This window comes from Pteronotus mesoamericanus, unplaced genomic scaffold (genome assembly GCF_021234165.1).
Source record: "Pteronotus mesoamericanus isolate MK-2021 breed Mesoamerican mustached bat unplaced genomic scaffold, CSHL_Meso_final contig_32, whole genome shotgun sequence".
Classification (NCBI taxonomy): Eukaryota; Metazoa; Chordata; class Mammalia; order Chiroptera; family Mormoopidae; genus Pteronotus; species Pteronotus mesoamericanus.
In genome coordinates this window covers 3,973,049-3,987,325 of record NW_026555134.1, presented here as the reverse complement: position 1 = coordinate 3,987,325, position 14,277 = coordinate 3,973,049, and the positions used below count along the sequence as shown (strand labels likewise).

Genomic DNA, 14,277 nt, shown 5'->3' with positions numbered 1-14,277 from the left:
TGCTTTTGGTTCATACATAGCAAATGAAGAAGCATATATTTAAGTTTTAGGTGCACAGTCCTCAAAATAACTGAAGTATATAGTAATGACTTTTTTCAGTTGTAGCATTTACATGTAATGGCAAACATGATGATTTTTTTTCTAATAGTGTTTTAAATTTTTATAAAGGAGAGGAATTCAGTCTTTTACTAGCAAAAAAATTGCTGAACATACATTATTTTTTAAAAAAGGTATTCTTAAAAGCTATAAGTGGATAGACCAAAGTTCAATAACATTGAGAAATTTTTAACTTTATATGGCAGTTCTTGCTTAAAGTTTCAGATGATAGCTAAAGGTCAGAAAAGGTTAGCATCTCATTCAAGAACTGGCTTCTTTGTTCCTCTTAAATCTGAGTTCATCGTTTTCTTAATGTTTAATCCTTTCTCTGTTAATAATTTGGTACATTGAGTTTCCATGCAGTGAATGTGACCAATAATCACACACACCTAAAAGCATTCTAAGGTTTTTTAAAAATACAACATTAATGGTAAAAAAAAATAATGCAAAAGATAGCAAAACTGAAGAAGAAACAGAATCTGGTTCATTTTAACGAAGAACTCTATGACATATTTGCACTTAATTACACTGCATAAAATGAGCCAAAGCCCCATTGTAGTTCAAATAATTCCATGGGGTTGCTGATTAATTCTAAGTAAAAATTTTATTCAAAATTATTCACATCTAGTGAGTGGCTTATATATTAAAATCACTGATTCATAAATATAAAAACAGTCAATCCTCACTTTATAGAAATGACTTATTTTTATAATTTAGAATTAAAATCTTCCTCCCTTACATTTGGAGCTAGGAGTTTGAAATCATATTACTTTGATGGGAAAACTTTTACTATTAAAAAATCTTTCGTAAATCCAATTTTCTGTTCATTAAATTCATTTTTATCAAAATGTAAATACTATAATGGCATTGAATTTTAGAGTCCCATTCTAAGTTAAAAAAAAGTCTTACTGAACTTTGTTTAATTATATCAAAACATTAAACAATTACATACAGACAGTTAAGCAGCTATTAAAAATCTAACAAAACGTGGGTATTGGCTAGAATTTTCAGTGTTTGTTAACAATTAAAATACACAGATACATGGCTAAAACACTTATTTAAACACAATAATGTTTTTTCAGCATTTTTACCTTCATTCATAGACATATAAAGTTACATAGATATTTTATAGGATGTGATCTAGTAAGCTATTCATTTTAAATTTCCAAAGAGGGAAATTTAATACTCTAAATAATTAAAGTTAGTATCTAAATAATAAAATTTTGTTATTTTAATATTTGAATTTAAAATTTTTTGTTATCACCTAAGTTGGTCCCATAGTACTTGTATGTGCAATTCTCTATCACTATTGGACAAGTTTTCCACTGAGTTTACTGATTATTTTGTAACTGCAGTATAAGAAAATATTTTAAAGCCTCAAGCTAATAAATTTTATCTTTAACATTTCCCCTTTTTCCTTTTATAAAGTTTATTGTGCAAAAGCTTTACTTTTGTAAGATTTATTATCATTGAATTAAAAATCAAGGAATCCAAAGCAGTTTTCACATGTATAATTATATAACATACAAACACATTGGCAGTAATACTTCCACTTATGTGATTTACTGTGAAAGAGCAGGTAAATTAGTATGAAACAGAAATGTCCATTATATGTGTGTATATATATGTATATAGTATCCATTAAAAGAATCTTAATCTGCCTCATGACTTTGCATAGCAAATCATAACAATCCCTTCGCCTATGCCTTTTTAATACAATGGCCATCATTTGTACACCACACACACGCCCCTACACACACCTATGTTGAAGACACTTCTTTCTGAATTGACTGTTTGCACTTGCACAACCCCAGAAACTTAATCTGATTGCTGATGTATATCCTCGTGCCTAAGAATTTTATAGATAACCCAGTAGAAAATATTAAAAATCAAAAAGGCTAAGGGGAAGCAGGCTCGGGAGATGGTGTCGATCTTCTTGGCCCGGTCGATAAAGACCTTCCTCATTTCCTCAGGGCTTTTTGGCATTACCTGGACAGGATGGTTTGGGCCCTTGTGGGTCACACCATCTTTTGCTTGCAGACATGGTCCCATTCCATAGGCTGTGAAGCTGAACTGACTTTCCCTTACCTCATCATCCTGTCATAAGAATAACACGTGAAAATACTTTAGTCATCAAATAAAGCATATATAACAGGCATTTCAGAATCATAACTGAAGCTTTATCATGACAAATGTTAACGTTATTATAATGAAAAGATAATTCGAGCCTATAAAGATGAGTTGCTTCTTTCCCCCATTCAAGGTTTATTGATTGAATGTGCATCACACAGATATATCCATTGAGAAATATGAAACTCTCAAGTGATATGTTTTAATGGAAGACCTAATCATTCTGGTATTGTCTACATATTGTTAGAATATCTAAATAAACTGAACAAGAAAAAGATCTATTGAGATATGTTATATATATTCATGGACTAAAATTTTTTACATTTTATGTCTAAATGAGTAAATATATGCTGTCAAGGAGAAAATACCAAGATCATTGACTTAATTTTTATTTTTAATGGAAGCAAATTTTTTAATGCTTATTTCCTACAATTTTATGTTACTTTGTTGGAAAAAGAAGTTTATCTCAATACCATTACTTGATTTTTGTTATCCATACTTCATGCTACTTTTGTGTTTTACACTAACCCAGTTGGGAGATTATAAGATAGTCACATATTCTGGTTTATATACAATTATTTTTCAAGTGCTTTGGTTTAGTTAAAATTATGAATGAAATTTGGCAAAAGTTCATTTCATATTAAAAAATTATAAATTATTATGTTCTAAAAAGTGTTGTTACTTTTCTCTTAAATGTTGCAAATTAAAGAATTATCTATGTATGTACATAAAAAGAAACCCAAAATTTAAGGAAAAATTATTAATAAAATTATGATAAATAAAAAGTGTTCAAAATAAGAAAATATGGCACTTATTTGTAATGAAATTCAATAATGAATAATTTAACTTAACATACTTATTTAGAATGTAACAGTAGATGGCTGCCAATTCATTGACTTTTTTGCTACTAAAACTGAAAGTTGAAAAGATGTTATTTCACAAATTTGTTACAGCTCACATCTTATGGAAGTAATTTTTGATGGTGATGTAAGAGATAAAAATAACTAAGTACTCAAATTCTTGGAAAATTATTTTGGGTTTGTAAAAGTGGAAGCTCAATGAACAGTATATTACAAAATATAAAAGTAAAAAATAAAATTTAGAATGGATTTTAATATGAGAAGATGATCAAAGTTAACGTGATAATATATAAAATAGGTTTCTGGGAAATTATGAAGTAAGGCAATTACATCTGAAACAAAAACGTATAATTATTGGAAAACATCTCAATTGTAAAATGTATGAGTAATTGAATTTGGAGGAAACACATAGGACGTAAAAGCTGATGATCCAAATCACATGTAACTACTATTGCAATCTTGTAAAAAATTGGACATTGATTTTCCAGTAATCCTCAATAAGAATGTTCATTTATGCTGGCAGGGTTTTTTTTTTTAGCTTCTGTGAAAACTTTAAGGCTAAATTATTGTTTGCTTTGAATTTTCTACAGCTTTAAAAAAAAGTGAATATATTAAGAATTAAACTGATCTTACATAAGTGCTGAAATAGTATCCTTAGACTTTGGTAAATTGTGCTGGTATTGCATTCCAGGAGGAAGACTTATGTCACTTGGGTAATATGCACAATTTTGTGTGCAAACCAGCTGGATGCTGAAATTTAAAATAGCCTTTAAAACCACATCAATCATGTGTGTAAAAAAAAATCCATCTTAAAATATAGGACAAAATACAGCTTCTCAATGAGCGTTTACAATGAGGTGTGGACATCTTAGTTAAACCAATTGAGAGATTGGTTACAAAAATGCTAAGATTTTAGGCTTCTAGTTGTTGTGTTTAGTAAAGTAATACCTATTGACTACCTTTTTTCCCCAGTTGTATTGAGAAATAATTGATACACATCACTGCATAAGTTTAAAGTGTACAACCTGACAGTTTGATTTACATATAAGTCACTGTGAAATGATTACGATAGGTTTATTTAACATCTTTGCCCTCATATAGATAAAAGAAAAAGAAAAAACTTCTCCTTGTGATGAAAACTCTTACGGTCCACTCTCTTACCCACCCTCTTACATACCATACAGCACTGTTAGCTGTAGTCATCATGTTGTGCATTACATGCCCAGTACTTGCTTATCTTACAAGTTCATAACTTTTAACCTTCCTCAATTGACTACCTTTCTAACTGCCTATTCTGGAAGATTTATTATTTTCAAACCTTTAGAGAACCCCATACCTCAAAACAGATGCATTCCCTTAAGATTTACCATATCTAGTGAACAACTGTCTTTTTCTCAACTGTATCTTTCCACATCGCTGACTGTGAGTAATGGGAAAACACCAGGCCTGGGCTGTTTCAGCACTGCTGAGATTGACTTCTGATTCTTCCAGCATCGCTTCCTTGAAGACAGTAGAGTTAAGCTAAAAGGAGAGAGCAGTTTGCTTCATCTACAACGAAAGAGGTACCTGCAATGGGGGAGCCATGCTGTGGCCTGAAGCTCTCTGGCCTAAGTGACTAGATGATATACAAGTTTGGTCAGAAATAAAGGCTGTGGCTTCTGTGTCAAGGTGACCATATAGACATGTCTTGACTGTTGGTGGCAGCTGTAGCTACATGTTCATGCGGGTGAAGGGCAAAAGAAGCTGTGCTCTTGAGTAACTGCCGGGCCTCCCCATTTGATGCCATGTCTGATGTGAGGTCTGCCTCACAGGCTCCTGTAGGTCTGAATAAATGTTACATTAGGTTAAAGCCCACCGTGCCTGATGCCTTTGCTTGACAATTTGAACTCCAAACTTCAGCAGTGGTGACAGAAGCTGACCTGGCTCTCAGATCGTTTCCGTCTCCACAAGTTGGGAGGGAATTCCGCTGAGAATGTGATACTGATTCACCCTGGGTTTAAGGCAACAAGAGCTCTGTGGGCAATGACTGGGGATAAATCCTACTATTAGAATATGGGGGACATAGTCCTATCCCTTGTTGAGTTGCAGATGGCTAATCAGAAAAACAAAACTGAAAGGAACCGGGGTGACAGAACTGAGGGGAGAGTGACTCAAGATACAGTTGATCCTTTGCCTCCTATTAATTGATTATCTGTGCAACTGAAACCACTTGGGGGAAAGAGAAACAAGAGCAAGTAGAGCAAGCAGCTTCAAGGCCTCTGCGCAAGATGAACACAAAAGTGCAACTGGGACAAAAAAGGACATTGCACTTAACCTTGATGCCACGTCTCCTAACCCCAGGCAAAGGGCACTGGAAACTAGTAACTATTGTGCAGCCCTGTCCAATATAATTCAAGCCACCAATAAAAGCCATGTGTGAAGTTTTAAATATAAATTTATATTAGCTACAGTTTAACAAGTCAAAAGGAACAATTACTTTTAGTAATACATTTTCTTTCATTCAATATTTCTTAAATGTATTTAAACATTTACTGAAAGTCATAATTAGATATTTTTACATTCTTTATTTCATACTAAGCCCTTGATGTCAGTGTATTTTCAACATGCCTCAACTCAGACTGCGTATTTCTAATGCTTTATAGCCACATGGGATTGTGGCTACCATAGTGAAGAAAGCAATTTCAGTCTGAAGAAGCTCACTCTCCATGCTTTGCAGGATCCTTAGGTTAACTGACCTAGGAGCTGATCATTTTTTTGGCATGCTGCAGCATGAAAAGCAATGTTTGGTGTGAATGCTAACTCTTAATTTGCCGCAATGTTGCCATTCAAGAATTATTGGCAGGCACATAATCAAAGACCCTTTCGGAAGAGGTGAAACCCTGGTGGTATGAATCTGTACTGAGGAAGGCAGCTGCCAGGGTCTCTAACTGTTAGGAAGTGGAACAGCCCTTTAGGGGAAGAGCAAACCCTGGTGGGCCATCTGATAAAAATACAATGAGCCCGACCAAACCATATCCTTTGACCTAAACTGTGGTAGACAATGCAATTACAAATGTCCCCTGGGCATCGGTTTCCCGTGAGGCTCTCCTTTTGGGAAGGCAGGAGAGTGTATGTAATTCATGGGTACATCTGTTTTTGCAGCTGCCATGCTGGGTTGTACTCATGGAAGAAAAAAAAGTACCTGGGCTACTCAGAAGGTCATGGCCAGAGGTGAATCTACTAGCTTTCTTTAGGTGGCTTTTAAGACACAGAAGAAAACTGACAGGATTCCTAAGAAAGATTTCCTGGCACATTACTGCCCGCTGGGAGGAAGGAAATTTGTTCCAGTTCCGGCAGCTGCTTCCGTTAAGGACCCCTGTTAAATCTGCTGCTTTCATCTCAGAAGTTAAATCCAGTGATGCCAGTGGGGAATGGAAACAAAGGCACTTACATGGTTGCTGAATTTACTCCATCTGTTAAGGCAGTTGAAACAAAGAACATTGACTTGAAGGCAGGATCTTCTTGCCCAATTCTGAATGGGGTTCCGAGGCTACGCTATGGCTAGAGCTAGATGTCTGGGGGTGGTGAACACAGCTTTCGGGGGTTACTGGATGTCTCAGTGCACAATGTATGGAAATGCTGCTGGGGAAAGAGATGTCAATACTAGGAGCAAAGAGAAGCTGGTGGGGCAGAGAAGGAGGCATAGTAATGCCGTGGTAACAGGTACCACAGTCAAAGTGAAAACTGCAGAGACAAAAATAAAGGTGGCATTGCCTTTGGCTAAATGTATAATCAGAAAGGATGTGACACGTGAAGGAATGATCTCATCATGCCTGGCTTGAACCTAATCTTGGGCAGCTGTTCCTTAGCCCAGATATAACTGGATATATTAAAATGAGAGCCCTTAGAATTGCCTAAACCTTCCTCTGTAGTAACTATTAAACAGTACAAGATTTCAAGCAATTAAAGGAAGCTCTCAGCTTTGAATAAGGGAATGGTGGCAGCAGGGGGGCTAATCTCTCATTAATTTTCTCTGGGACATTCTAGAACATTCCCAACTGGCCTATGTAAAACTAAATGGATCTTGAAGGCTACCTGCTTGGGTTCACTAAAGGAGTAGCCCCTACAGCTTCCACCATGATGGACGTAGTGAAAACCATTCAAGAGTTTCAAAAGGACAAAGGAGGCTGGTATGCTTTGACGGACTTGACTAAAGCTTTCCTTTTAATCTCAATCTAAAAAAAAAAAAAGTCAAGCACAGTGGGCTTCTTGTGGGATAAACCCAACTATAACCTCATTGTCATCCATTAAGGAAACCTGAATTCTCCAGCATATTGTTGCAACCTGCTTGGAAAAGTTTGGTCCAAATCACTGTCAAAAGTAAATTGGTTAATGATGAATGATAGTTTTCCTCTCCAAGGAAAAACTCAAGAAAGGGTTTGGAAACTGTAGTGGGACATGTGTTTAAGAGAAGGTGGCTCACTAATCCAGAAAAAATTCAGGACACATTCTCATAAGTCCAGTTTCTGGAAATAACCTGGGCAAACAATGAGTGACAATTCACAAACAATGAAGAGCCAATTGCTGCTTCTTCTGGATCCCACCGTGAGAAAAACAGCTTATGGCACTATTTGAAATATGACAGATAAATTTTGAATCTCTGTTGTTCATACTATATACAGTAACTAGAAAACAGACTGAATTTGAAAAGGGAACAAAGGCAAACTGTGAGAGATTTGAAGCGGGCAATAACCCAAGCTACCTTCAGAAAGCCTTAAAATTTTTCCACTACAGACGTATCTACTACTAAAATACATGTGGACTGCAGTTTCTGGAAAAAGCTCAGTAAAGGCTCCCTATGGCAGCTGTTAGGATTCTACACTAGAACACTGTCTGCAGGCAGGCATATTCTACTTGAATGGTGGCTACTGTATTCTCTTTTACTCTGTTAGAAACAGTTCCCAAACTGAAGGGATCTGAAGGGCATCGTAGGTATCTACTATGTTACAGGTGATGTCAAGAAGATAATGTAATTTAAGATCCTTAATAAAATGAAAATGGTATATTCAAAAACAAATTAAGGGGAGTGTATTGGGAAAAGCACATTATATTCATGAAAAGGTAATCTATCTGACAATGAACCAGTGACGGAATTTCTGGATGAGCTACCAAAGTGACCTAAACATCATGATTCTCTTGCTACTGAGTCAAAACAGGTCACCTGGTTTACTAATGGAAACTCCCATGTGGAAGGTCAGGACTCAAACCATGCCTGCAGTGGAATGAATAACTATAGTTGAAGAGAACAAGATAAGTCAACACAATGGGCTGACTTGAGAACGCTCTATGTGGCAGTATCGAAAGAACTGGTTCTTGCTCTCAGAGTAATATCTGGTTATTCAAAGACTCCTGGGGTGGGAGATATGATTCCTTATATAAGTTTCAGGGTGGAATTAAATTAGGTCATTCAATGCCCACCAAGTTGCTAGCTTCGAACGAAGATGGGAGTGCCAAGACAGATGTTGTAGACTGACCATGGATGTAGCCGTGGTGATGTTGAAGCCACGTATAAATGGACAGAACTATGACATATATCTCTATGGCCTGATGAAGCCATTGATGTGGTGAGAGTTTGTCTTGAATATTAGCAAAAGAAAAAATGGCTTGAAAATTCCGCTAGGGTAGGAGCTCCCAATGGCAAGCACTAACACGTAGCTGACAGATGGAAAACTTAAGGTCTTTACCCATGGCTCCCAGAAGATTTAATGGATTTTGGCAGAAATAGGAAGCTAGTCCATCTTGGGCTTTGTTGACACTGCAACAAAAGCCACAGCTGAAAATACTATGAAAGGCTTGGAACAAGGTATTTTATATCAGTTTGTGTCCCTGGAATAGATCTCATTGGACAAAGAAACACATTTAAACATGGCCAGTATGAAAAAACAAACCAACCAACCCAAGGGCACAACACAGGATGGGCATAGCATACTTATTCCATCCACCCACAGAGCAGTGGTTTAAATAGACATTGGAATGAACAATTAACCATTTATTACTAAAGCCAAGATGACAAGGACACGGCGGTTCGCTAGTTCACTAGAGGAGTATGTGTGAGAGAGTGGCTATGAGAGGGTTTAAGTAGGAACGCCTTTAGACAGGTGTCCGGTTTCTGGCAGTGGGAGGGTGCAGGCTGGGGAACAGCGCAGGGACACAGCCCAGCCTTTCCCACGGCAAAGACGTTTCTTTGGTGTTCCCTGATGTAGTGGTTCTAAGTCTATGATCTCATTTGCACTGTTTAGCTGCAGGGATCATTGCTGCTTATAACACCACATTTATTTCTTTAAACTAGGGAGCCATTCATGCCCTGTGCAGGTGCGGAAACAAAAGGTCTTGTGTGCTTGAGGAGCTGCAAGGCCTCCCAGTTAAATGAAGATACCTTATCTGCTGTCTCTCTTGCCTTCTATCCTTCGAAAAAGTTTAGTCAATGACATATGAGATTCAAGCATATTTCTGTCTTGGAAGTATGATTTTCTCCTTAAGCCTGTAATCAGAGCTACAGTGCTGTACTGAACAATGCAACTTCATATTTGGATATTGGTTTGAATAGAAAATAACACTTTGGAACAATTAAAACTTAACTGTCTTTATATAGCCTTGGCTCATCATAAAAACTGGCAACAATTTGTAAAATGACCATCATTCTGTGCGCACGCAATGACGACAGGCTTGGCAAGGCCAGTGCTCCTCGCGCTGTGGTCTTGAGCAGCTGTGCGTCTTGGAATCAAGCGCCAGGAAAAACTGCTGAGTCCCAGAGTTCCGGATCTCCGCGGCAGAGATCCCTGCTCGTCAGCATTTAGGCTGTCCCAGATACCTGCATTTCCAACCAGGTCTGTAGGCAGGTGATTAAAATGCTCCATCAAGCTGTAGAAACAGAAGTTGCCTCGGGGCACAATGCTTCTATCCTAGTCAGTTTGAATTTATACCGATGTAATGGTTTTTGAAACGTCTAACATTTTTTTAATTTACGTTTTAAGCGGTAGTCTATGAAAACATAGCCTTGCAATGACTTTTGTGTTAGTATTACAGCTGTTATTTTATGTTTTAATAACTTGTTTTTAAGTAAGGCTGTCTCTGGGTAAGGCTATATGTTAAGACTATACAACCTAGACCTTTATCCATTTTAAATTGTACTATGACACAGGCATGCGCTAGAAAATAGATTTTGAGTAATTGTTACATAATGTGAAATAATGCTTTATTGTCTTCAAAAGCATCTGGAATATGATTTCACTTACACATACATCACCAATGGCTTTCCTATTAATTTTGGAGTAGAAGAAACAGAAACCTGTAATTTCAATAAAAACAGTTTCTTCATTAAAATCTCTTATTCAGATATTTATTTCCTGGCAAGGGTAATATAAAACAAAGTGTTGAGGAACACTTACATTCTAAAAAAAAGAAAGAAAGAAAGAAATTGGGTATCTGCATTATAAAATATGTGTGCTACAGCAATTAGTTTTCAAATCTTTTATAGTCAAAAATATATTAGATGGTCCAAATTTAAAATCTGAGTCAAGACTGATATTCAAAGTGAAAATGTTTTATTATAGTTAAGCGATTCCATGGCTTCATCATTTATTGGTAGGAGTCCGGATGTCCTAATTACTTAGCTTTCAGATTCTTGGTTTCTAGTTCCAAAAACAGATTATAGCACTGTCTAGCTGGGTTTTTTATTTTTTTAGGATGAGAGAAAATTTGTAAAACACCCAAAGGATACTCAAATTGCTGCTATTTATTGTATTGTTAATATTTTGTTTATTATAATTGTATTATTATGGAAATTACATAATACACAATATAAAATATAATACAAATACTGACTTGAATCATTTTACTATTAGATATTTTAAATCCACAGAAACCAAACCAGCACTGAAGTGCTATGTAAAATAGGCCTACCCAGTTGCTTACTCTTGCAATAGCCTTGCACTTGAATTTCACTTAAAAATTAGCCAAGAGCATAAAACTGAAAACAGCACTTTGCCCCATCAGTCTCTCTATTATTGTTGCAATAGATGGGGTTTGCTATATGACTGTCAGGATTCTTTGCAAATCTAATTTCTGCAATCAAGCAGGCTGTAGCATTGTCATATGTTCCATGAAACAGCAAAAATAGTTTAGGTTTGCCCATTACATGAGGCACATGGAGCCGTGCTACAGCTTCAGAAATGGGACCTCAGCTATTAGATCAGACTTCTCTGTGTACCCGAGGCAGTCAGAATGTGAGAGAGAATATGGACCACTAGACTTCAAAGAGGTCATGTGATTTTTTTAAAAAAATGACTGGCTTATTGGTTCTTTTGGAAATGCTCCACATAAAGTATTGATTTTAAGCATGGTTGAAGCTTTTCTAATAGCTCATCACTGATATTAGATTACTATATTAAAAAGTGTATTAACTTATTTTGAGACTAATTGCTTTGTAAACTCAGTGATAGAATTATTCTGTTTATGTACATTTCGATATGCAGTGATATTCTGTATTCCAAGTATCACTCAAATGTTTCTTTGAGATAAATTCAATTTTCTGAAGGTATTTTCAGCTTGAGTTTCTAATAAACTGAAGGCCCAAAAAGCAAGGTGTTTAGATAAACATCTAGAACTTTTGACACTATGTATTAGCCAATATTTAATGTTCATAAAATTAAGGCACCTTACAACTCAAAATACAGGTATTAATAAAAATTAAATGGAATAAACTAAACTGAGCTCAAGAACATGGATGATTAAAAGGGTAAAATTGAAGAAATAGTTAATTTACACACAAGTAAATCCTCTTAATATAATTTAATCAAGTTAGGGTAGGCAATGAAGAACATAAAAAGTCACTTATTTAGTACACAATTCTTTCTACAGGAGTACCTGTTTTCACTAAATTTGGAAATTAGAGAAATGTTTCAGTTATTAACCATTGATACCATATTGAAAAACATTCTAAATGCTTTTCATTTTATTTAGAGAATTATGCCAAAGACTGATTCGTGTAACATGCATATTGTAACAAGAAATTTTAAAGATAGATTGGAAATCCAAGTGTAGACATACATAGTTACTTAGTTGAATTGCTTCATTTCATCTCTATCCTCAAACATAATATATATATGAGGTAAGAATTTCCTATCCTCTTCTTAGTCCTCAAAAAGGAACAAAAAATTATCTGATGTGTGTGTGGGAACGGTGAGGGCATGAAGGTCATCAGTAAGTGATAACAAAACAGTAAGCATCAGAGATTATCAATAATGACTGCGTGAATGGTTGTGAGATACAGCAGTATTAAATGTTATTTTTATCCTAATGTTTCTTCCTTAGTAGGTACATTTGGGGTGTTTTTTATACAATCAAGATGTTAACTAGATTATCCCAAAGGATTTTTTGTTTAACTAATTTTCTGTAACTTTTAATTGTCAAATAAGAAAGTGACAGAGGAAATATGAATTGTGATTAATTCCCAGTTACATGATTTTAAAGCATATGGATTTTAAAAAATTTACTAATAACATAATAACTTATTTTTGTTGGGAAAAGTTACCATCACTTAGAAAATTCTAAGGTAAGATGAAATATGTGAATGATTTGGTTATTTTTTTGTTTTTTTTTAAATTTTAAATCATATTTATTCTATTACAGTTGTCTCAATTTTTCCCCCTTAACCCCCCGGACCCATCCCACCCACACTCTGTATGATTTAAAACTGTTTTTCTAAACTAAATATTAGCCTAAAATAAAATATTCAATTTAATACATCTACATATGTTTCTCTATTATTTTAAAATAGAAGGGTTAAAAGAATACAATTATAGATAAGGTTTAAAACAACTTTAAAGTTACAAGTCAATTGCTAATATAATATTCTTTAAAATCTAGCTCCTAGGAAAACCTTGCATTTATTATCGATGACATATGAATTAATTATCAATTAACCAAGTTTATGCTTGGCATATTAAATTTAGATTCAGAAATGGTTTGGAGACTATTGAATGGAAAATGCAAGCTTAAAAATGAAGGTTTTAGATGAAATACTATAAAAAATGCAATGCATATATTTTACGGGATTGATGAGAAATCAATGAAATGATTTTAAATTATCTATATACCTAGCATAATATGCTAGATGATTTCAGTGCCAACTGATATTCATGGCGTGACATAATGTAATAGACAGCATATGTAAAAAGCAGTACTCTAAATCCATTTTAGTTAGCTTTGAGATGGAAATCCCTACAATGCATATAAAATTAGATTAAAGATTTATTACTTCATTGAATTTTTTTATTAAACAGCTATTCAGAGGCACTATAGCTCTAAAAAAAGAAAATAGCTGTGTTGAACCTAAACACTAAATATTTGCATAAAATAATTAAATTCTTACAATTTTTGTTTTACTTGAGAAGATGACATTCCTAACCCTTGTACATTAGAATCATTGAAATAAATAGAATCTGTTTGAAATTATTTGGAAACTACTTGTCTTCAGGTGTGTATCAAAGAAATTTATAGGAAATATTTACCTATTGAAAGAACATCTTATACTTTAGAATCAGGATAAATTGACCTAGAATGAAAACTTTATTAAATAATTTAGTGTATATGGGGGCCACATTGTTTTCAGCTCTGGAGCCTCATCCCTTCAACCAAAATAGTGTGCAGGTATATTTGTATTTGTCCTAAGACTATAGAGCTGACAAAATATACAAAACAAAATCAATTATTTGTCATTCTTAGAAGTTACCTTGAGTTATTTTTGAAGTAAATACATAATTAAATAAAATAGTAATGCTTTTGTAGAAATAGTCAAAATACAGTCAACAATGTCTCTATTTTAGAAAGATAACTGTCATGCCTAGCAACATATAAACCTGACAATTATTTTCAAAATCTAGAACTAATGGTCCATGCTTCTTTCATTTGTGTATGTATATACTTAACAATTAATATACAATTAGTAGGAAGATGGAATTACTACAATACTGTGTAAATGTTTTCTCTCAGCAAACCAGTGCACCATCACATTATATTGCAACTCAGAAGAGAAACTAAATGAAATGCATTAAAGCAATCACATATCATCCATATCTCTCAACAAATCACCTATGTTCAGAAATATTTTGGCATGTCTTAATAACCCTCTGGAACTAATGTAATGGTATCA

The 14,277-nt window shown here is 34.7% G+C and overlaps 1 protein-coding gene across 2 annotated transcripts in view; it reads right to left on the bottom strand.

The window, feature by feature from the left end:
* Window positions 1–1,914: 1,914 nt before the first annotated feature.
* GLRA3 (glycine receptor alpha 3) overlaps window positions 1,915–14,277 on the bottom strand; it is a 119,796-nt gene continuing 107,433 nt past the window's right edge. For both annotated transcript variants that reach the window (XM_054575934.1, XM_054575935.1), the window contains one exon: window positions 1,915–2,193. In XM_054575934.1, coding sequence (XP_054431909.1) covers window positions 1,915–2,193 — 279 coding nt within the window. The remainder of the gene's footprint in view (window positions 2,194–14,277) is intronic.